At 39.4% G+C, this 22,937-nt stretch overlaps 1 protein-coding gene across 16 annotated transcripts in view; it reads right to left on the bottom strand.

Annotated features, from left to right (window-relative positions):
- Positions 1-22,937, bottom strand: part of epb41a (erythrocyte membrane protein band 4.1a) — a 70,742-nt gene that overhangs the window by 9,792 nt on the left and 38,013 nt on the right. For 5 of the 16 annotated variants that reach the window (XM_069516206.1, XM_069516208.1, XM_069516205.1 and 2 more), the window contains exons 11-17: positions 22,669-22,844; positions 19,339-19,586; positions 18,913-18,987; positions 18,667-18,714; positions 17,062-17,124; positions 13,139-13,309; positions 345-473 (exon numbers count right to left, since the gene is read on the bottom strand). In XM_069516206.1, coding sequence (XP_069372307.1) covers positions 345-473; positions 13,139-13,309; positions 17,062-17,124; positions 18,667-18,714; positions 18,913-18,987; positions 19,339-19,586; positions 22,669-22,844 — 910 coding nt within the window. The other 11 variants (XM_069516213.1, XM_069516217.1, XM_020090496.2 and 8 more) reach the window with 10 other exon arrangements.

Below are 22,937 nucleotides of genomic sequence, written 5' to 3'. Positions count from 1 at the left end.
TCACAAATCACAAACTCACGTCTGTAAAGCATTAAACAGTCAGATCCCTGAAATCTTAGGCACACAACTACTGTTTATTTTTGCCTCTGGGCCCTCTAGTTAATCTTTGGACATAATATATGACTGTTTCAAAAACTGAAAGGAGCCACAGGTTTGTTAAATAAGATGATTTACTGTCCTATAGCCAAGAGAATGGCCTAATCTTAGCCTGATTTAAACAGATAGGCAGAGGTGAGACAAGGGTTAATATCTATGGCCAGAAAAGTTCTCTGCAGTAAAGATTCAGAGCCTGGAGACACTTTGTGAAATGTTGTTTTCTGTGCAATTCCCAGAATTCCCCTCACCTGTGCTGACTCATATGTAATGGTCTTGGTCTCAGTGTGAACTAAGGGGACGTCCTTGTAGGTCACGGTTCCTCTCAGGGAGTTGGTGACATCTGAGATGGTGATTGTCTGGGTCTTTAGCACAGGAGACTGGGGGCATAAAATTAATAGTCAGCCACAAACTTTCTGACATTCACACTTGTACATTATAGCCTCTAACTGGTACCATACTGGTGGGCAGAAAACATTGGTACTTATTGTCCTGTAAGCATGCACACACATCGATATTGTTTGCTCTTACATTGACTACACATAATGAGTTACAGAATATTTCACACATATGTCCTAATTCAAGTGTGTTTCTACTGACTTTGAGTTGTGTCTCTGTTTCATGGTATGTGCATATCAGAAGAATGAGGTGTCACTTGCTCTAACATCACTCCCACCTCATAAACTTTGTATGAAACAAACAGTATTCATTTTGTAGGGTGAACCTAAAATTATATTGATATGTGGAGGTGCACATGCCTGTAGTATCTGTATTTCTTTTACATTACTTAGTCGGTGTAATCTTAGATAATAATAAGAGCTACACTGAGGTTTCACTGAGCAGGAGCAATACAAGAATCACAACCACGTATTTCCCTTAAAGGTTCAGTGTGTAAGATTTAGGTGAAAAGTATTTTTGGCAGAAATTAAATATAAAATAATTATAGCAATGTTTTCACAGTGGTGTTTTATCTAAATTGTATGAATTGTTGTTTTTTTTACCATAAAATGGCCCAATTTATATTTAAAAACTTAATATTTACACTGAGTGGGTCCTCTCTGTGGAGGCCACCATGTTTTTCAAACTGGACAGACTAAAACCTTTTGAGTTTTCATGAAAACTGAAGCTACCACAGGTTCTCTTTCATGTTTGGAAGGGGAGGGTGAGGTGAGGGGTATTCAGCTGCAACATGCAACTTCACCACTAGATGCCACTACATTTTACACACTGAACCTTTAAGTCACTACCATATATGTACCTGTTTTTCAAAATGGTGCCCAGCACTAGATGGCAACATTACTTCATGACCTTTGACAGAAGAAATGTATGTAATGTCCTAAAACAACAGACACCACACCAACCCTGCTAACTAATGAGCCAATAAAGCATAAACATGCACAATCCAAACACCACCATCTTCTTTCCCAGTGTGAGCATCATATCAAAATCTTGGCCAATGCTCCATCCTGAGGCTCTGCAATTCACTTAGCTACCACCATGACTGAAACTCACCAGAGATTTCAGTGATGTTCACGTGTCATTCCTTTCATATAGGTGCAATCAAAATCTGCAATATGGAAACAATTAAGCCTTGTGTTTTAGGTTGCTAAACACAAACCCTACTCACGTGAAAAGGTAACAATAAAATCTCATGGTCGTAAACTGTATATGAGAACAGGATAAACCACCAATACCCAGAACTAAAAAACACCATACAACAGCTTCTCAACAGGTTCAACTCAGGAAGGCACTGAACAAACTGATTGCTTGTGCTGAACACTGACAAATTGTCAATGACCCAAAAACACAAAACTCCCAACAAGAGACACAATACTGCTTTTTGAGCTACACAGTGTACCATCTCAGTATGTTGTGTCCACTTGTTGACCACTGTCCACTGGTGGAGATGTGTGCTTTCTTTGTAAGTTGAAATGAGTACTGAGAAAGGTTGATTGTGAAACATACTTTACATTGACATATTGTTTGACCTGTACTGTCCCGCATGCCAAAGAATGTTAGAGGTGACCTCCGTCAACGCAGATTAGACTAGTTGCAATCAGGAAATATACAGTATTAGTGACATACGGTTTCAAAAATCACCAAACCCATTCTGAGGGCTCGTAAGGAACTAACTTAGTTAAATAAACGTAATAATTTGCATTTGATTAAGGTAAAGAAAATCATGCAATTATAAGCATTTGGTGACATTTCTAAGAGCTAATAAATAGGTAACATACATATAACAAACTGCAAGTTTCTTGGACCGTCAGCTAGTCTCTTGTATGCTATATGATGAGAAAGGAGGCGGGTGGACAGGGCAAGTTGTCATGTAAGGTAGAGACTGGATCAGTTGCTCATCACATGGGGAGTGGCAGTAGTGACTTTCACACAAGGTGATGTCATGAGTCTACTCTGTAGGCTCCTGATGGATCATCATCAAACATGTGAGGCAGGAAAAAACAAATAAACTATGATTCTTACCAACAGATCATGATTGTATTATACATATAAACATGTCAGTTAAGATGCATTTATTTTTCACACATACCATACTGTAGCTTGTAATTATTACTAGAAAAGTGACAATATACCAAGAAAGTGAATAAATCCATTAATGGCATGAGGGGGGAAAGTGTGGTCATTTCTAATATTGACAAAGTGAAAATTGAAAATACAGAATTATCCACAAAATCCAATGAAACTGAATCAGGTCATACAGACATGCAAATATCCACCAAAAGGCTGAGTACATTTACTGAGCATATAAACAGTCTTTTTTTTACTGTATTTATTTCATTAGCGTGTTTTAAAAGTAGTAAAGACACATTACAACTTGTATCATGTCAGTCCAATCATCATTTCAAAGGGTAAACATTACACTTTCCCAGTGTTTTTTTTAATATTTTATTTAACATTTTTATTCTTAAAGGTTCAGTGTGTAGAATTTAGTGATAGAGGTGAAGTTGCCAAACATGAAAGAGAACCTGTGGTGAACTCCCACGGTTTTAGATGACAGTAAAAACATGGCGGCCTCCACAGACAGGACCCCCCTCCATGTAAATATAAAGTTTTAGATATAAAGGGTCCATTCTATGGTAAAGAAAACTACAATTCATACAATTTATATGAAACACACCAGTGAAAACATCACTAGGATTATTTTATATTCAGTTTCTGCCAAAACTTCCTTTCACCTAAATCTTACACACTGGACCTTTAAAGCTCTGAGCATCACGCACACTATGGATACAACATTCCTTTCTATACTTTTAATTTATGTTGATGAATACATTAAATATAGCAATGAGTTCTTACAAGAGGTTTAGTGATGCAAGAGAAGTCAAGCCAGCTAACTGATCCAAATTGTTAAGTCAGTGGATTCAAACTTGCATGTGCAATAAATAAAATTAGATCAAATAAATCCTGAAAATGTTCTCAGGATACCAAAGCTGTGTGCCTCCTTGCCTCTGTGAAAGTCACTAAGCAGTGTTATGATCAGGTGTAAAAGGAGATAATATTACAGATTACATGATCCACATTAACAAAACAAATGAACCACAACAAAATGCACAAGCACTGTAGCTAATCAGGCTGAGTAAAGGTTTCAATTTGTCCACTGTTGATGGCATGTGTGGATACATACACAGACCAGATGTAAAGCTATATATGCAACTTTTCACACTGAATTAAAATTGAAATATTCATTCACCAAGGACCTTTTTAGGAACGCCGCACACCTGCATATTGCCACTAAACTGTAGTGTATCCTTTCAAGGGTTTTCTTTTGTCTGTGTTTATTTGATACTCGTGGGTATAATTCTGATAATTATCAGATTAGTAGTTGGATTATTGTAAATATAATCAGTCATCTGATATCGACTATACTTGTGATGCCGATTTTAAGTGCTCTGTTTGATGGCTAACTTTCTATTTGTATACTGTTATATTGAGTGAGACTCAGACTCGACAGAGGTCTGAGCTCTGCTGAGAACATTTTCTAGTAGTAGAAATAATTGAAATGCATGTGCCATAATCTTCATTACCACTACTGATGGAGTTTACATTCCAAAAATATAGCTAGTGCTGATCCATATTTTTGTATGCCTAATTTGTAGAGTATGAATGCTGTGTTTGGTTATTGCAACTTTTCCACAGTGTAAATTTGATGTAAAGATAATTTAGATCTACTAACTAATCCTAACCCTTGAGCGTGTAGATTTCAAATGTGGTGTCTGTGCGCTCACAAAATACATTTAATTAAACCTTGTAGTCATGTCTCTTGTCTTGTTGTTAAAGCTACAAACAATCAACACACCAGTTATGCCTGCAAGGAGTGTATAATGAGCACTGTGAGCACACAGACAAAGACACAGAGCCATACAGACACACACACAGCCTCACTGTTGTATATTGAAGCAGATCATAGGAAACATGATTACTAAAATACTGTAAGCCTTACAAATACTATCAGAATGGGGTATTGTGCAGTTTTAACAGTGGGGTACTGCAAAAAAAAGTTAATTTAAAAAACTTTCACTTACCAGTTTCAGGTTGTAATATTTATTTTTAATTTTGAGGTTTCCATTTTTGTTCTAGTCTGTTGGCATCTGGTGAGTGTGAGGGTATCAAGTGAAAGTACAGCAATTTATGTTTTGTTGTTAATTACAAAAATAATATCAAGGTATTTGCTACATAAGGTAAAAACACATTTCTTTGAGGAGGTAATTGTGCTGACACCACCAGTGTTATAAGTACTATAGATACTAAAAGAAGTCTAATTATCAACCAAACTGCAGCAGTGAGTCTTTCCAAAATCTGTTTTATAAATAAGTATAACTACCAACTTGGGCCAAAATACTGAAATCTGCTACTTTTTCATTGTGAAATTTACTGAAGTTAAGCTGCACCAGATTTACTTGCTATCCATATTTACATCATGCTAAAACAAAAAAAGGGTTCTACTGCTATGAGCTGCAGAAGTAGAATATACTGAACGATCAAAAACTTTGATATTGTTCACGTTGGCCTTTAGAGTAGAATGATTTCAACAATGTGCAACACATCTTTGAGCAGGATTTTAAACAAGAAAAGTTGCATATCATAGCTATAGACATACAAGGAATACCATAAGCACTCATACAACTTTTTCAATACTCAGCAACGATGTCATGTAAACAAGTACACCACAACATAACAAGTGCAGAAGCTTACGTTGAAGGCATTTGAAGATACACGAGCACTGCAGGACAGCACTAAACTGATCTAATAACCATTACCTCTTACAAATGTCTTAATAAGATGATCACGTTTCTTATAAGGTGTAGGACATTCTCCTGTCAGGCTCATGAAACCCTTTCAAAACCCACTAAACTGGTTTTATCCCATTCACATCACTGTCATTCTATCCTTGCATCACACCATGGAGGTGTCTACATGGCTGGTCCAATCATATATTTGGGCTTCCATTGTTAATGAGGCTAGAATCAATATTTGTTCAACAACAAGTTACTGGAAATGTATAAAATTACTGTGTTGCATTCCTGAGTAATTCCACTCATGGATACTTAACTCCCACTTGGCCTGATTGTCTTCTGATACTTGGTCCGAGATTAACATGGGGTTAATGTGAATCAATCAAAATAGCACTCTACTAAGCTGCACGTGGATTCTTAGTAGTGACTCAGTAGACTTGTTACACACAGCTGACTGTTGTCCAGGGACTGTATAACAGAAACGACTCAAGTGAGATTTTGGTGTATTTTGTCATGTATCATGCCACTATGGCCACTGGACTGATGGATACAGTGTATATAGGCTACAATGAATGTGATAAATTATAGTAAATAGTAAGTTCCTGAATAATTAAAATGTAAAGTTTGTATAATCAAGATTCATGAGGACAGAAAAAAGGAATGTTACTTTGTTGTGTCCTCAAGAGAGAGAAGGTAACTTCAAAAACAGGAAATGGCACTTCATTCTCTGTATTCTCTTACAAAAAATAATTCATTTCTTAGCAATAAAAAACCTGTTTGCTTAAATCAGTTCACTCACTTTGCTGTTATAGTCTTACCTGTTCTGGTATGACCAACGGCTAACAGGTATGACTAATGTTATTGACAGCAGCTAATGCTGACAGATACTGCTGAAACTGACATTTTTAGTGATATTGTTTATCGTTAGTATTTTAGCATTTACCATTACTGTCATTGACCTTTTGCTTAAATGGTGCCACCTGTCCAATGTAACAATAACTAGGCACAACAGGTCGCTCAACCTTTGGACTTCACAGGATGAAACAGAATATGGGGCTTTAGAAATGACAATGCTTGACATCCAGAGACTCCAATGGTGTGATTCTATTTTTATGTTCTCCAGCCAGTAACACCAGAGCTAACATAAGCAGCTAAATTAGCAATGCTTGTCAAACCTACTTTTAAACTATAGATAGCTGCCTGGCATAATTTCAATGGGCCAGTGGCATATTATTAACTATGCACAATATTTTTTAGGGTTATAAGTCACATGTAAACAAAAAGGAGTGAGAGCTGGTCCCAGATGCCCTGATGCCCCTGTTTCTATCCTCCTGCTTAATGGGTGTGCAAGTTTACACTCAATGAATGCTTTATACCCTATACGAAAATACGAGGGGTCTCAGGGGTCAAAGACCCATTAAACAAATTATAGGTCTGGTGTCCTTGTACCCTGCCGCATGTCCTCCTACCTCACTCCCCCATGACCTGCGCTCACTTTACACGTTATCAATAAACACCAACACTATTCAGAAGTTATTATGATATGAACGATACTAAAGTTTACTTTGTGTTTGTTTGATTCACTCTATATGAGACACGTACTTGAACACATTGAAAAGAAATTCCCAAATTTTTGCACTCACGCAGACCATCTGCCACACACAACACGAGACGTGCAGGGGGTTTAGGTGACCGGATTGATCTGGATTGATGATCCGACACCTTTGATTAATTACTAAATAAATGGGATCGTCAAAAGAAACAGAGACGAGCGTGCACACAAACACACAGGCTGCAGACAAGAGAGACGTTCTTCCCACAGATTATAACGCAACAAAGTGTTTTCACTTCATTGTTACAGAAGACGCAACGCCCCACTTATCCATGACAACGTAAATATGAATTCCATCACTGGGTACTTCGCACACTGTTTATACCCCAGACAGTTTGCCAAACTCAGTGGTTGGTCATCATTCCCAAAGCCTTTAGAGGTCTTTCTGACTCATCACTGACTGAAACAGTAGCTTTTAGCAACGGAGCTCCTCACTGATGACTGAGAGCTCTACTGTAATTCAGAGTATGCTACTGCCTTATTAAAGCTTAATAAAACACAGAGAAAGCCATGAATTGACAACGTAATCCAAAACAATAAACCACTGAGCCATTAACCCTATGTGCAGTTAATGTAAGGGTTAAGTTTGAACAGCTTGGGTTTGAACCAGAAACAGATTGAATATACACATTGTACTTGTAAACTTGATGTTTAAATGTGAATTTAAACATCTGAGGGAAAAACGGACATGAACTAAATAGTGAGCATCTAAGAATCTTTAAACTGAGAGTGATTCATGATGTCCACCTCTAAATATGGATAAGAAATGGATACCCCATGTATGTAGGTGTTGACATATTCTTGGTTAAAACTGTGTCTCGAGGAGTCCTTTTCAAGCACTTTAGGTATATCAATGAGTTAGCCTGTATGGGCTACTCAAATCTGCCAGTTCATAGATTGTTCACAATCAAATCTTCAACCATTATTGTTGTGAAGAAGTTGAAAGGTATAGCATAGCAACAGTTAATAAGCAGGGGAGGAGCATATTAAGGGATGACTGGTGCCTGTGACCATAGAGGCCACTGTGAAATTGACATGGGCTCTCTTTAAAGCGTGAAACTTCTTTTGGAGTCTTTCCAGTTTTAGCTCAAATGAAGTTCATGGAAGAAAAAATACATAATTGTAAGTGTAGAAAAGGTAAAAATAACAAGTTCAAAGTAGAGGGACAAAACAGCACTTGAATGATGCAGTCTCTAGATCGCTGGCGCCATCTTGCCAGATTAAAAGTTGAGGATATTCATATTAATCTGTCTTTTAAACAAAAGCCAGCCAAAGGATGGTCAGCGCCATCACCAGCAGTCCTGTCACGAAGAAAGACATCCGTGACTGCCTGAGCCTGGCTGGGTTTAGCTCACATGGGTTAACCAAGCTCCTCCCCTCGTCTGGCACAGTGATAGCCACCTTTAGAGTGTGACCATGGCCTTGTTCTTCCTCCTCTTCCTCCTCCTCATCATCATCATCAACCCAAGCAACCTCACTGTCCGCCTCATCTTCTTCCAGCAGGCAGGCTTGTCTGTACAGCGGTGGTCCCCCTGGCACTGGGGATAAACTATATGCTCTTACCTTTTGTCCAAACAGAGACTGCCTCCCTCGCTGTGCTCAGCAGCAGCAGACCAAGAGAGACAGATAACAATGAACAGAGAAGTGAAATATGGTCAACTGACAGGAGAGGGAAAAAGGGGGATAGAGCAATGAGGAAGGTGATACTGAAAGGGAGGTACAAGAAAGGGAGGATCAAGACAGTATTCACCAGGGAGGGGACATGGAGTTGTCCCTGTAGTCCCCCGTCACCTTCAACTTTTAATAAAGTTGTTTGTGATGATGCCTGACAGACGTTAACATGTACAGACAATTTACCTCACTGCATGCATTTACTGCATCTGTTTGTTTTGGGGATCCATATGTAAACATTCTAACTTAGCTAAATATACCCAGATAAACCCTTACTCTAATTATGACACACAGTTAAGATTTGGGTGCCTTACTATGAAACAGGATACATCTACATCCGGTCAAATCATTTGACTGCTTGTATTTTCTAACTTTACTTTTTGATACAAAGTTAGTATTAGTTGTAAGGACAGTAAAAAAAATGATCTACATGTACTTATATGGACTATATTTTAGTCTCAACTCAGGGTTTTCAGTCCAATGTATCAGTTTGGTAACAACTATATTATGTTTTACATGAAGCATTAAACAATTTTTTTCCAACGTGCCATCAAACCTCATGTGTTTGCTGTATTTTTGCACAATGGTCTGCTCCTGTTGGATGGTATATAAGAACATTTTCTATCTTCAACACTTAAGTGCATTGATTACCATGACATATGAGTACAAGAAATAATTTTACAACAGGAATGAGGTTAGCTATAGCTTGTTGCAAAGATAGGCCTATTCTATTATTGTGCTTGTTGGCTAAGTAGACAGCGGTGGTTGTTTTATAGTAGCCCGTATGAACTGTGGTTTAATAACGCACAGATAAGATCATTTACTGTGTAATCAATATAATGACAACATCCGGTTTGCCAGCAGATGAACTTTAACAAACTGGAAAATCTGAATGTATGAGACAGCTGCAAGACGGACAATGCAGATTAAAGTAGCAGCCATGGCTATACATTGGTGAGTGTGATTACAATGTTGCTGAAATATAAACATGATGTGTTTATATTTCATGTACTCTTTTTGTTCTGTGGGTCACCTGACTGTGTGACTCCTCTGGGCGATACTATAACAAAATTTTTACGTAACCTTTTACCTTAAGTGAAAATAAAAGATATTGTTTGCTATATTGGTTTAAAAATGTATGTTATTGTTTTCTGTAAGTTAAAAAATCTAGGTATACCCTGCAACCGAGCAAAGTTGCTAATTTGTTTCCATGACTTCTAAAAAGATTATTCATTGGTGAGAACGCTGTCTATATGACATTTAGCTTTTGCCTGAGTTCCTGCAGGACACAGAGTGAATCAAGAAGATAGCTGGAGCTGATAAAAGCTAGTGGCCACAGTTGTCTAGTCAGCTGGAATCATATGAACACAGATCTACCACTCTGTTAAATCAGGGAACAACTTTTTAAATAGGTACATGGTCTGTATTTTTAATTACCGCCATTAGCAAATCCGCATATAGGCGTAGCAAAAGTAAGTAAGTGAAGGGAATTATTGCTGTTGGTTGAAATTATTTCACTATAATTTGTTCCCATTGTAATTCAACAATAAACATTGAGAAAAATGTTCTCTAAATGAATATCAAATGAACATTTTAACACTGAAACCCAATCATTCATATGAGCACTAGCTGAGAATGTGTTGGCAGTAACAGTGACGGGGTCTAGCAGGGGAGGAAGAGTATTAATAAATATCTGCTCCATGGTGGGAGCAGGACAGCTAACATCCTGGCTAGTGCAAGCCATGTTTGGCAGTGCAAATTAAAATAAACTAAAAACTATAATATGTCAATTGCATTGCTTTACAATGCATCAACAGCCTGTCAGGTATTTTGAAGTCTCAAATGACAGGAACTCTTGAAGAGCTCACAATGAAACACTTTTTAAGGTAGATCTGCACTGCAGTCAGTGGGGGTGTATAACTGCACACAAGGCAATATCTGTGTTAAGCCTGTACAGTTAGGAGAGAATCTGAGAATTTGAAAACGTGTCTTATGGTGATGCAATCTAGGCTATTTCTTTTTATAATCTCATGTGTCATCACAATTCCTAGCATCCAGCAATATTGAAGAATCACCAAAATTGTGCCTCTGGCATTCAGCAAAAAAGTGCTCTTATGGCTGAATTCTTGTGTTTGTTTTTTTTATTTTAATGAGATGATGTCATTTTTGTGCAGGACCCCATGGCTGGGATATTAACTGTGTCTTCAATTTGAGAGTAGAGGAGAGCAGAGAGCCAGAGGGCGACTCTGGCAGGTCAGAGGGCTGAGATCCTCTCTGACCTTCAGTGTCATTGTCTGAACGCGTAGGAAAGGATGGTGAAGGCTGTAGGGCAAAGGATGGAGTTGGTGGGGTTTTTACTGGGGCCCAACCAGGCCCAGACTTAAAAAGAGCAAGGGTATAAGGAGGACAGATGTGGCAGAGATACAAGACAGAGACACAGGAAAACACATAAAGACATCCAGGTAGGGACAGATACAGGGAGGAAGATTGGAGGGTGAGACAGATGGAGGGAGGGGGTTGTCAGTCTTCTGGCTACTAATCATTCTTCTTTAGCTTATTGTACCTGTGTTCTTTTGTTCTCCACTAATTCTCACTAATTCGGGCACAAGAGTCATGCAAATTCATTACCATTAATCTAGCCATGCACATCAAGCAGGATGAAAAAGCTTGCGATAGCCATTCACAGTGCAAAGGCAGTGGTGAGGGACCACGTTTAAGGTTAAAGGGTATGGGATCCAGGACAAGGCACCTACAAGGTGCCAGTATGCTTCAAACTAAGTGGTTTTCAGGTTGTTGAACTCTGCTGAAAGTCCCTTTCCTCCACTTACACCTTTCCCCCTTCGTTTCAGGGGGCTGCAGTTTTTCCAGCTTTTGTAACTTTTTCATGAAGAGTTTGTGCTGGTGAGGGTATGCAAGATTTAAATCCCTCCTACCCTTTTTACAATTTTCACTCAACCACTTTAGTCACTTCTCATGTGAACAGTCAAGTACACCACCATGAATGTGTTACAAAGGAGATTGTTCCAAAGAGTCCACCCTTGACTCCAGTTTTACTATTATTATTGTACAATTTACTCGTCTCTCTCTATGATGACAAACCCTTCCCCCTCAAGTGTGCAAGTGTTAGAAATACTATAAACACGTCTTAAGACATGTTCCGACAGCACTTATACAAACTAGCTGGTTTGAAGCATACTGAACCCCTAATGTTGCAGCTGAGCACAGTCTGTTGAACTTGAAAAGCTGCTTGTTAACAGAGGGCCACGGCCAAGGCCTCCAGGTGCCATTCTTTACACAGCTCATGAAGAAAACGCCAGACAGATTTGACCTTCTGCAGCCTGTGCCAGAAAGCACTAGATCAGAGCACCTTTACCTCAGACACGCCATCAACTATTCTGTGTGCAGGTACAACTGCAGACATCCGCCCCTGCACACACACACACACACACACACACACACACACACACACACACACACACACACACACACACACACACACACACACACACACACACACACACACACATCCCGTCTTCACTTAAATGCAGCACAAACAAATCCTGAAGTGTCTTTAGTCCCTTTGTCAGTGCAGTTATAGTCACATCATGCTTAAGCAATGGAATGACATGGGTGAAAGCCAACAGCACCACCAAATGGAGGATCAGTATACAGATATGTGGACAGGTGCTCTTTTCTCAGTAGATAACAACAGTATACAGTGTTATACTTGGTCTGTAATATCAACCATTATAACACAATAAAAAATGGCAAACTCTCAAATCTTGTATAAAAGCAATGTATAATAGAGGGGCCCTGAGAATTTCGTACATATTTTTCATTTGATATCAGTTACATAACACCCACCTTTAAAAATGTGTGTTTGAATATCTCACACCATCACACTGCAGCAGCTTAATGGAATTCCGCCGACATTCATATGTTTTATTACACCTGTGTTTTACATGCTGCAAATAATTATAAGACAAATGTGTCCTTTGTAAATTTGGGACCATATAAATAAAAGTGATGACTTGACTTGTTGGGCTTTACTCAAATGAAAATAACAGATATCAAGAAAAGACCTTAGAGGGATCTGTGCATATGATACGATTGGGATCATAATATAATGATAACACATGACAGAAGCAAAAGGGTGCTATCTCACACTGTGGGCTCAATGTCAGATTTAATCACTGTCTCATTTGGGTTGTGATATCCTGCAGATGTAGCTGAAGCTGTCATAAATAGCAAATAGCCTGCCAGAGAAGTTTGTTCAGGTTTACTGAGCTGCTGTCACTCAAGTTATTCAGAGTGTTACGCAGTCAGAATAATGGTTTAAAGGAGCATTCTGACATTTAAAGAAAAATCTCATTTATGTTACTTAGATTAGCACCTGTCTCAAACTGACAGGCTATAAATGGATGATCCCACATGGGATGGAATGAGATCTAATCAAGAATAATAACAGTATTGATGTAGAGTATTTTGCGCATCAGATTGATGGACTCACCGCTGGTTGGAGCTGGCCATTGAAGCTCGCCGTGCGGAAAGGTGAATTGGTGGAAAGACGCTTATCCCACTCACTGGGACGAGGCTCCGGCACTGACTCCATGAAACTTCTCTTCAGCTCACTGATGCTAGTGTGATGACGCATGATTTCAGTCTGGGTCTTATCCACGTCCTTCAACAAGAACGTAACAGTCAGAATCGGTAGAAAAGGGATAGAAGGGAATGATAATAAGAGAGAACAGGAGTAAAGACAGGATGATGAAAATGATTGAAGATGTTAAAGAAAGGAGGAGTGAACTATAAAGAATGTAGTACTTTCATATAAGAAAAGGAGATAAATAGACACAAATTATGTATGGCCATGGGTGAAAAGAAAGTTTTAAGAACAATAATTTAACAAATCATTCTTTGAAACAGAATGAGGCCTTGTGTTATTCAAATCCAACGATCGAGTCGGCCTATTCTCAATGACATGCTGAGGTCATGGAAGAAGATATTTTTCAGACCCCAGACTGCTCTGGAGGAAGTCTTTGTCTGTGATCCATATTTCAGCCACTGATTTAGCAGCCTTTTTCAAAGTCTCCCTCATGTGGCTCATGATAACAGATATGAAGCAGCAGAGTTTAGAGGATTACTCCTAATTACTGGTGACTTAAAAGGCAGTTCAGCAGTTTACTGGTGCACAGATTATGGCTGCCACCAATATAACTGAGAAGAAATGTTGAATGACATGGGGGTGTCATGTTTCTATAAAAAAAAACTGCATATGGTAAGCTAAAGGTAGGAAAGTGGATGAATGTTGAGCCACCTCAGTTAAGTGCAGGCAGGAAAGGCAAGGTAGTCTGCTGAGTGATTATAACAATCCCCCAACAATTTCAGTAAGTCAAAGGTACAGTGTGTAGAATTTGGTGATATCTAGTGGTGAAGTTGCATGTTGCAGCCGAACACCCCTCACGCAGTTTGGGCAATTGCAAAACATGGCGGCCTCCGTAGAGAGGACCCGCTCCTGATGTAAATATAAAGTATTTAAATATAAACGGCCCCTTCTGCGGTAAAGAAAACAACAATTCATACAATTTAGATGAGACACACTCGTGAAAACATCATGAGGATGAATCTACATTACATTTCTGCCAATAGGGTAAGTATGCAAGTGGCTGTTTCCAAGGTGGACAAATCAGTTTGGATGTCTACTCTTTAGGCTTTGGGGGAACATCACAGTTTATTTGGACAGTAATTGTTTTGTGTTATTTTGTGTGGGATCTCCTGGATATGACCAGTGCTCCTGGAGATACTGATTTTCTCCTGCGTAAAACTGATACAGATCGGTTCTTTATGATTTAATGGTTGGCAACCTATTTCCTAAAACAACTGTTCTTCTTCTTCGCTGATCGGTTTATTGGCGGGTGGCAACCAATGTCAAGGTACATTACTATATTTTCTTCCTCTTTTCTCTGCTGCATTGTTATATGCCTATAGTCAAGCTGAATAGGTGGCGGGCTACATTAATGACACAAACCAATACAGCACAGGCCATGTTAGGACCTAGTATTACCACCTGTCCTGAGAAATCCAATCTCAAGCAGACAGCTGCAAGTTCACCTGCTCACACCTGACATCTAAATGCATCTCCTGTGACCACTTGTGATTGGCTCTCCGCTCTATATGCAGATAATCACTTGTTTTTGCGAAGACCAAATGATGTTGTACTAATCCAGGCAGAGTTAAAAAATGTGTCATATGACAATGTTTGTGTGTGTCGGTGTGTGCTCGTGTGTCAGCGCGAGCGACAGACAGAGAGAGAGAGAGAGCAAGTAGAGTCAGTGGGGCTGAATGAACCAAGTGGATTGCGTGCAGATCTACTCATATAATAAAAATAGATATCAATATGTGTTAGTCAGAGTTGATATTGTGGCGGTGGCCAAAAACAAATCAATTTATGGGCATTGAGAGGAGTAAAATTACTTTCAGTGCCTCAGAAGATGGTAGCTACGAGGAGCTTTGAATGTCGTATGAGTGATCAGATGAGGCATTACGATGCCATCAGACCTGTACTTAGTACTAACTTCTTGTGATTGGATCACTCAGGATGGGTGGTAACACCAGGTCGAAAAGGGTCAAAGACACAGAAAGAGGTCGGGGGGAGCACATGACAATAGATGTCTTTAGTGCAGCTTTAAAATTCACAAATGTGAGCATTAAAGAGCTGATGTCGTCCCTCTTCTGAAATCATTGACTCAGAAGCACAGACACTCATAGAGCACAGAGATGAGAGTAATCAGGGCAAGAGAGATACAAAGTCACAGACAGGAAACACAGCATGAACCTTGCATTGGTTTGAGTCCATGTAGTGGACTAACCACATGAAGAGAGTGTTATGAGGACCGATGAGAACAAACAGCAGCAGTGTTCAGAATCTGTGAGTGACAGAACTGAGACATTCACGACTGGGAAATAACAAATAAGAAGTTTCTTTGTCAATAAACTCTTTTCACAGCAGACAATTTGTTTTTTCAGAAGCAAGCCAAGCGCATGGAATTAATAACTGATGATGGCTTCATTCTCTTCACGATAGGCTGTTACTGAGTTAGCAACACTTTGCATTCACTGCTCGTAGTCAGGTCAGGATCGATTAGAAAAAAAACAATCCTGGAGTTTTCAAACTAAAACAGGACCGGTAGCATTTCCACAAGTCTGTTTCAGGGGTTGGAAGCCTCTGGAGTAGTATGGATGCCAGGCAGTATTTATAATATGTTTACATATTCCAGTAGATGTAGATGTAACCTAACGGACTTAATAGAATAGAGCCTATGCCTGTGTTATTATTTACATCCTTGGTGACATCATCATAATGTCTGCTGGGAAAAGAGTGTGGACGACATGGTAGACCAGCGGAGCAAGCATTGAGACTGCTCTGTGGATGGTGCTCACACATCTTCTTTATTCATAGTCCCAGATCACATTATCTTGGTTTAGTACGGATCAATAGCTGTTAAGATCAGCTGAAGGTTTTTGTCTAGGTCTCATCTACAATCAAGCGAAGAGTTGTTTTTACTTTAGTACACGTTTTCCAATTGACTCACAGGAAAACAAAAAAAATACTTTTGATTGTTTCCGAATTTGTTATCAGTTCATGAGCGAGGTGAAGTTTGAAGTGAGACCTACATCACAGTAACCTTAACATCTTAACAACAGTACACTCAGTATTCTGGTGCTCTGTCACATCTTATGATCCACTGTGCAATGAAGTTGAAATAAAACTGTGATGGAGTTTGATTGATGTGGTCGTCGTCATCCTCATTGTTTGTTATTTGGTTCTATCGTCATTGTACAATTTAATAATAAGCAGTAACAGCCGCCTCTCGCTGCAGATCTCAGGTGCTGTTTAAAGATCACAGATTAAATTCATGAATCACCACTCCCTCCATTCTACTTCAGCCAGCTCTGTTACATCAACAGAAATAGCAGGTGTGCATGAAGACGCATTGTTAAAATTGAGCCCCATGTTTTTATTCCTATGTTTTACTCAATTTAATTCTAACTCAGACTCATCATGACATTAATTATTTTCTCTTGGGGACCCACGTCTTCACATTAAATGCATATACAGTAACAGCAAGGGTATCTTTCTATTATTTGTTGTATTAACTCCAAAGGCCAATCTGCAGTAGCAGTTTAAAACTTAAACCTTTCCCAATCATATATTTCATACAATGAAAATATGGAATGACAAAGACAATGTCAAAGTGAAGTGAAGCTACTTGCATGAGATTCAGAGAGGAAAATAGTGCATGCCAAGCCTTTAGGATTAAGCTGAAAACACGGCAAGAAAGAAAAGAAAGAAAATCAAAACAAAGAGCATGCATGAAGAAAAACATGATGGCAAACAGCCAGAACAGATATCTGACGACTGAATATACAAACCTCCAACATTAAATTGCTATGTCTGATATAAATAGTTTCACCCTCAAGTCTCTTTGCTCTTTTCTGTGGAAAATTAGGAAAAGGGAAATAAGCAAGAGCAGAATTGATTCAAACATTGAAACATTAAATTTGCAGTAGAATCCACCGTGCAGCAGCAAAAAAAAAAAAGACAGCACATGGGGTTGCAGCTTCCAGGGTGCCCAGCTCAGCAGGTGTTTAGAAAAACTTGCACGCACACGCACACACACACACACACACACACACACACACACATACACACACACACACACACACACACAAACAATCATGTATATGAGAAGCCAGGCAGATACACACTCACAGCCGATTGTGGAAGCAACATGCAGTGCATGCAGAGGCCGCTGCAGTGCAGTGTACAGAAGGAGGAGCATCAGTGTGTGTCTGTTTGTCTGATGGAAGAGTCACTTCAGGAATTTGCACATAAAAAAACAAACCTTCTCATTGGTGAAATCTATAATATCAGTTCATCATGTACCATATGACATAAGCTGTCATTACTTTGAGTGACTAAACTAAAACTTGACATAAATGATTTAACATAGTGATAAAAATATCTTGGGAGAAAAGTTATTATCCTACTTGCTACATACATAAAATGTAACCAACCTACGTGCACTCAGCAGAGCACATTCCTCTGTCCAAGCCAACATGTCTGTCTGGTTCTGTGATAATAAGTACCACACCTCAACTGTCTGATTCTTTACACCAATCCAAATATTATTTCTTGAGAAATTGATGACAACTTCCTTTAACATCAGTGATATAAAATCACTGGACCTGCCACTTTATCTGAATGTGCACCAAAGTTTAAGGGGTCTTTTCATCGCTCATACCCAATACCTCCACTACATTTGGTGCAAATCAGTTCATCCTGCTGTAAATCAACCGAGAAGTGGAGGTGACGGATGATTATAATTCACAATTCTAAGATAGACATGTGGGAAACATTAGCAAATAAAATATTAGTATGTATCACTTTGTTTCAAGTTGTGTCAGCTGCAAACATTTGTATGGAAATAAATAAACACATCTACATGGTATATGGACAAAGATTATACTGACCTGAATAACAGCTGATCAGTCATTGGCTTCTACTCTAGCAACATTTTGGTCACAGTAACACAAACATCTACACAATCCTGGAGGGACTAATTCCATCAGCAACAATGAGGTTTAAATTTTACATCACTGAACACTTGTTATGAGTGTAACAACCAAAGGTGTCCTCCCTCTTAAAAATAAATAAGTGCAACTGTTTGCTTATGGAGAAGGAGAAACCCACTTTTACACAATATAACGCAGTGCAGCAAATGACAGCGACCAAATGATAACCTGCGCAGCCCATTGATTTCTCCTTAGTCCAATGGCAACTTCTTGTGAACAAACCTTCACATAAAGACAAACAGCCCGAAATCATTGAACAATCAAGAGAAGCTCTTTGTGTCTGTGCAACGACGAACAGCACTGTCAAGCAACGGAAACGCAAATTAAAGTTTCTTGATGAATAACTGATGCATGGATGAGGGTGGTGAGGCAGCAGAAACACTGGCTCGGGAGCACGCTAACCTTCCTCACTCGCACCACCTCCGCCTTTGTTTTGTCCAGAGGAGAGTGCTGCTCCTCCACCGAAGGAAAGACAATGTTACTGTGTGTTCAGGTGTACACCATCAATTCTACAAGTCCACATGAGCTAATTAACTATATACATAATACCATACACTAGCAATAATAATATTACTATAATGATGTCTAGTTTCCGGTTTAACTGTTTCCATCCCAGCTGTAGTCTGATCATGCATCAAGCAAACAAACCTGGCTCTTTTTCTCTCTTTCTCCATTGGCGGTGGTCACAGAGGGGGAGCGCCTCCGCTCTCTCCTGGCCACTGTCTGGTAGCACAGACAAAGCTCACATATCAGGATCAATCCTTGCATGAGCAAGGATAAAACCTTCCACAGAGCACCTCTGTTCCATGAAGAGCTATAACAACATCTGAAACCTTTTGGTAGTGTCCTTGTCATCAGTACATCAGTTTGTTTGTCTAGTACATTACCCCACTGCTCCACACCTACACCTCATTGAAGACTACAGAAAATAGGCTCCATGTGAACATTGCTCTCTCTCTCTTTCCCCTTCCTGATGTCTTATTGTAGATAACCTGTAAGGTCCCCGTTTTGTTCAATAAAGTGAAACCTCGAGGCTGCATGACACGTGATGATGTACAGGAGTGTGTCCATTACCTTGATCTCCGGAGTGGACTCTGGTCTGGGGCTGTGGCTCCTGGTATACTCAGCTGACTGACTTTCCCTCTTCACCTCTGCCTTCCTGTCTGCAGAGCGGTGACTTTTAGGGGTGCAGCCATCGTGGTGGTCAGAGCGATGCAGGGTGGGCAGCAGTGGAGACGGGGATGCCTCCCCCGGGGACACCGGTGACATAACAGGGGCGCTGACCGGGCGAGTGGATTTGTTGTCGGGAGTGGACGCCATGGCTAAAGCAGACAGAGAAACAATGGCCTAACTTTACAAACAAAAAACTATGCGATATCCATGGTTTTTGAGGACATGCACCATTATGGACTGTGATTTTGGACATGTTTTCCAGCATGCAATGAAAATGGGTGCACTCCCATGTGCTGGGGTGTGTACCAGGGTCTCCTTACACTTGGACGTACCTCAGCAGAAAGGCATCCCGATCAGATGCCTGAACCACCTCAACTGACTCCACATGTGAAGGAGCAGGGGTTCTAGCCTGAGTTGTATGGCGCTCTATACATTAAGTCTTACACGTTATCTTCTATTTCTCTTCACTCTCCTCTTACTCCAACCGGTTGAGGCAGAAGGCCGCCCACACTGAGCCTGTTTCAGTTTTCTCTCCACTGTCACCAAAGTATTTGATCATTGTGAGAAATATTATAACATCTTAACCCAAGTACATAATGCGCCTTAAGAGAATATATGTTGTGATTTGGTGCAGAAATACATTGAATTAAATGCATAAATTATACAAAACATAGACACTAAAGGGAAAAGGGGAATAGAAAAGACTATAATGAGAGAATGACAAGTAGTTTCTTTTCTTTTCCCTTTTCTTATTGTTTTTGAAAACCTCTGGACTCATTCTGAATTACTTTGCAACTGATTCCTTCAAATCACAATTCCTTCTAATTTTAACTGTATTTTAAACACTGTTATGACAAACCTGTTCACTTTATTTCCAGGATATCACACTGACGATTAAGCCATAAGCTTTACTTTTTATACTTTTACATAACTTTACATAAACTAATGTGAAGGTAAACTGAAATACTGTTGTGATTCAAAGAGTAATGTATTAAAAAATATTGAATTGAACAATGGTTCTAAATCTTCTGTTTATGACCAAATACCCATGAAATTAGATACAATCAACCTCAGAAATTGTACAAATTGTTAGTTCTTTACCCTAGAATAGGGTAATATGCCTTTAATATTTTAATACTTTATATTTACATTTGGAGGGGGTCCTCTCTACAGTGGCCGCCATGTTTTTTATAGTAGTCCAAACACCTTTCTCGACTAAAGCATTGGATCTTTCATGTTTGGAAGGGGAATCGGTATTTAGCTGCAACATGGAAATTCACCACTTAATTCTACACACTGAACCTTTAAATTCATAGCACCACTCTTCCTAACTATAGCTTCACAGAACTTAGATGGCTGTATACTCTTAGTCTTAATATTTTCATCCTGAATGCATCCACACAATACAATGTCGATGGCACATAGCAGCAGCAGAATATTTGAAACGGTAATTTTAAAAGCAGTATTTCCTGTGGTTAAAATAACTGTGTTCAACTGAAAACAAGAATCCATGGAAGGAAAGCTTGGTACATGAGGAGAGCAGCAAAGAAAGGGAAGATATTAAAGGCTGGAGAGGTTTCAAAAGACATTCTGTGTGGTTTAGCTTAATCTACCATGGCTGGTCTGTGTTGTCAGCAGGACTTGAAAAAACAGATGTTATACAGTACACTAAGTACTCAAGTTACATAATGTTGGGTTCCAGATGACTGAGCTGTGGGGTAATGAGGAGAGTAATATGTGATCAAAGTGTGAGGAGAGGGAAGAGAAGCAGAATCACTGAGGGCAGACAGAAAACAGGGAGAAAATATAGCCTTATGATCAAATTGAACCCTTATGATAAAACTGCTCTGATATACGTAAGCAGTGAGACCATGTATAAGGGTAGGTCTGTATACTTATCTCACAGTGATATTTGTTTTTATCTTTTTAACTAAATTGCAAAAATATATAAATGTATGTAATATGGTTAATCATAATGGTGCAACAAAACACAATGTGATTAATAAGGGGCCTGAATAGTGAATAGTTTGTTACTGCATCGTATATCTGCTTTAAAAGATCCACTGGGAATAAGATAAAGAGCAAATCATTCCTTTTTATTTTTGTATTTGACATAAACAGAACCAGATGAAATGATGATGTAAGTACTGTAGATAATGTTGGAGGACAAAACAGCACAGCTGTGACACTGTAGATAGTGAGTGAGGCCTATGTGTAATAGTTTTTTCTTTAAAAGCTGCTGGCCTTTACTTCACATTCAGACTTCCTACATTATGCAAGGGTCTGATCAATAGCTTTGGCCTTTTGATGTCATATGGCACAGTGACCCTGGAACAATTCCAGACAACTTCTTCTTCTTTGTTTGGTTTATTGGTGGAAGTAGACGGAGCAAGACCCTATTCCTCACTCTTCCTTCCTTCCAAGTTGTAATACTTTTTATATAAATGGTGAAGTGACCATTTATTGTACAGCTCAAGTGTGATGGGCCATTTTACTCATACACAATCAAACACTGGAGACACAACATTAAAACCAACATTTATCTGAGGCAAGCACTGCTTTAAGACTCAAAAGACACCCAGTGGTGCAATTTTGCAAATGTCATCTTATACTCTGACAAAAGAGTTGTTTTCTACTTATCTGCGATAGGAAAGTGGAGAAAAGTCAATCACCACTGTTGATGTGAACATCCTACCTTCTTCAACATGGTTTCTTTGCCAGGTCAGAGGTAAATGCATGTAGGTTTGTTGTCAGAACACAACACCTGCTTTAAACCTACATGATATGTGTTGATGGATGGAGAAGCTATGACAGGCAGATAGTTAAAAGAAGGGAAACAAGTGCTTTTACATGTAGGCAAAAAACCCAGCAACCAGCAGTTGACTGGCCAATACTTCGACAAGCTCTGGCTTTGACAATACAGGAGCCAAATATGTTGCTGAAACAATGCAGTTCCCTCTTTGTACACTGGGTGTCACTGTATTTGTGTAAAGCCACTCTTCGGGTTCTTCTGTTGGAAGCTTATTGTAGAAGTCACTGTGGCATGGAGTTTGGTTATCCGTGAAAATTTGGACTTATTCTATTTTAAATAAAGGGATTATTCTGCACCTAGAGGAAAGCCTGCAAATGATCTTATAAACACCACACACAATATGGTAGGCCAAGCAAAAGATTACATAGAAAACACACACACACTGGACTACAGTAGTAACAGCAAGTGGAACATGGTACCTCCATCCAGGCTGCGCGAGTTCCTCTTGCTGGACGAGCGCTGGAACAGAGGAGCTGGTCTGTCAATCAGAGAGCTTGCCTGTCTGGTCTGAGCTTGAGTCCGACCACTGTAGCGAAACTTGGAGCCCAGTGCCAGGAACTTCCTAGGGGTGGTGACCATCTCAGTGGAGGTCAGCCTGGACACAAAGAATACTGATCTAATGCTCTGATCTCAACTCCCTCAAACAACAAGCAAACGTCCTCACCAAAACGTCCACAGTTCTTTTAAA

The sequence above is a fragment of the Paralichthys olivaceus genome, chromosome 20 (assembly GCF_024713975.1).
Source record: "Paralichthys olivaceus isolate ysfri-2021 chromosome 20, ASM2471397v2, whole genome shotgun sequence".
Classification (NCBI taxonomy): Eukaryota; Metazoa; Chordata; class Actinopteri; order Pleuronectiformes; family Paralichthyidae; genus Paralichthys; species Paralichthys olivaceus.
This window is presented reverse-complemented; position numbering and strand designations above follow the sequence as displayed.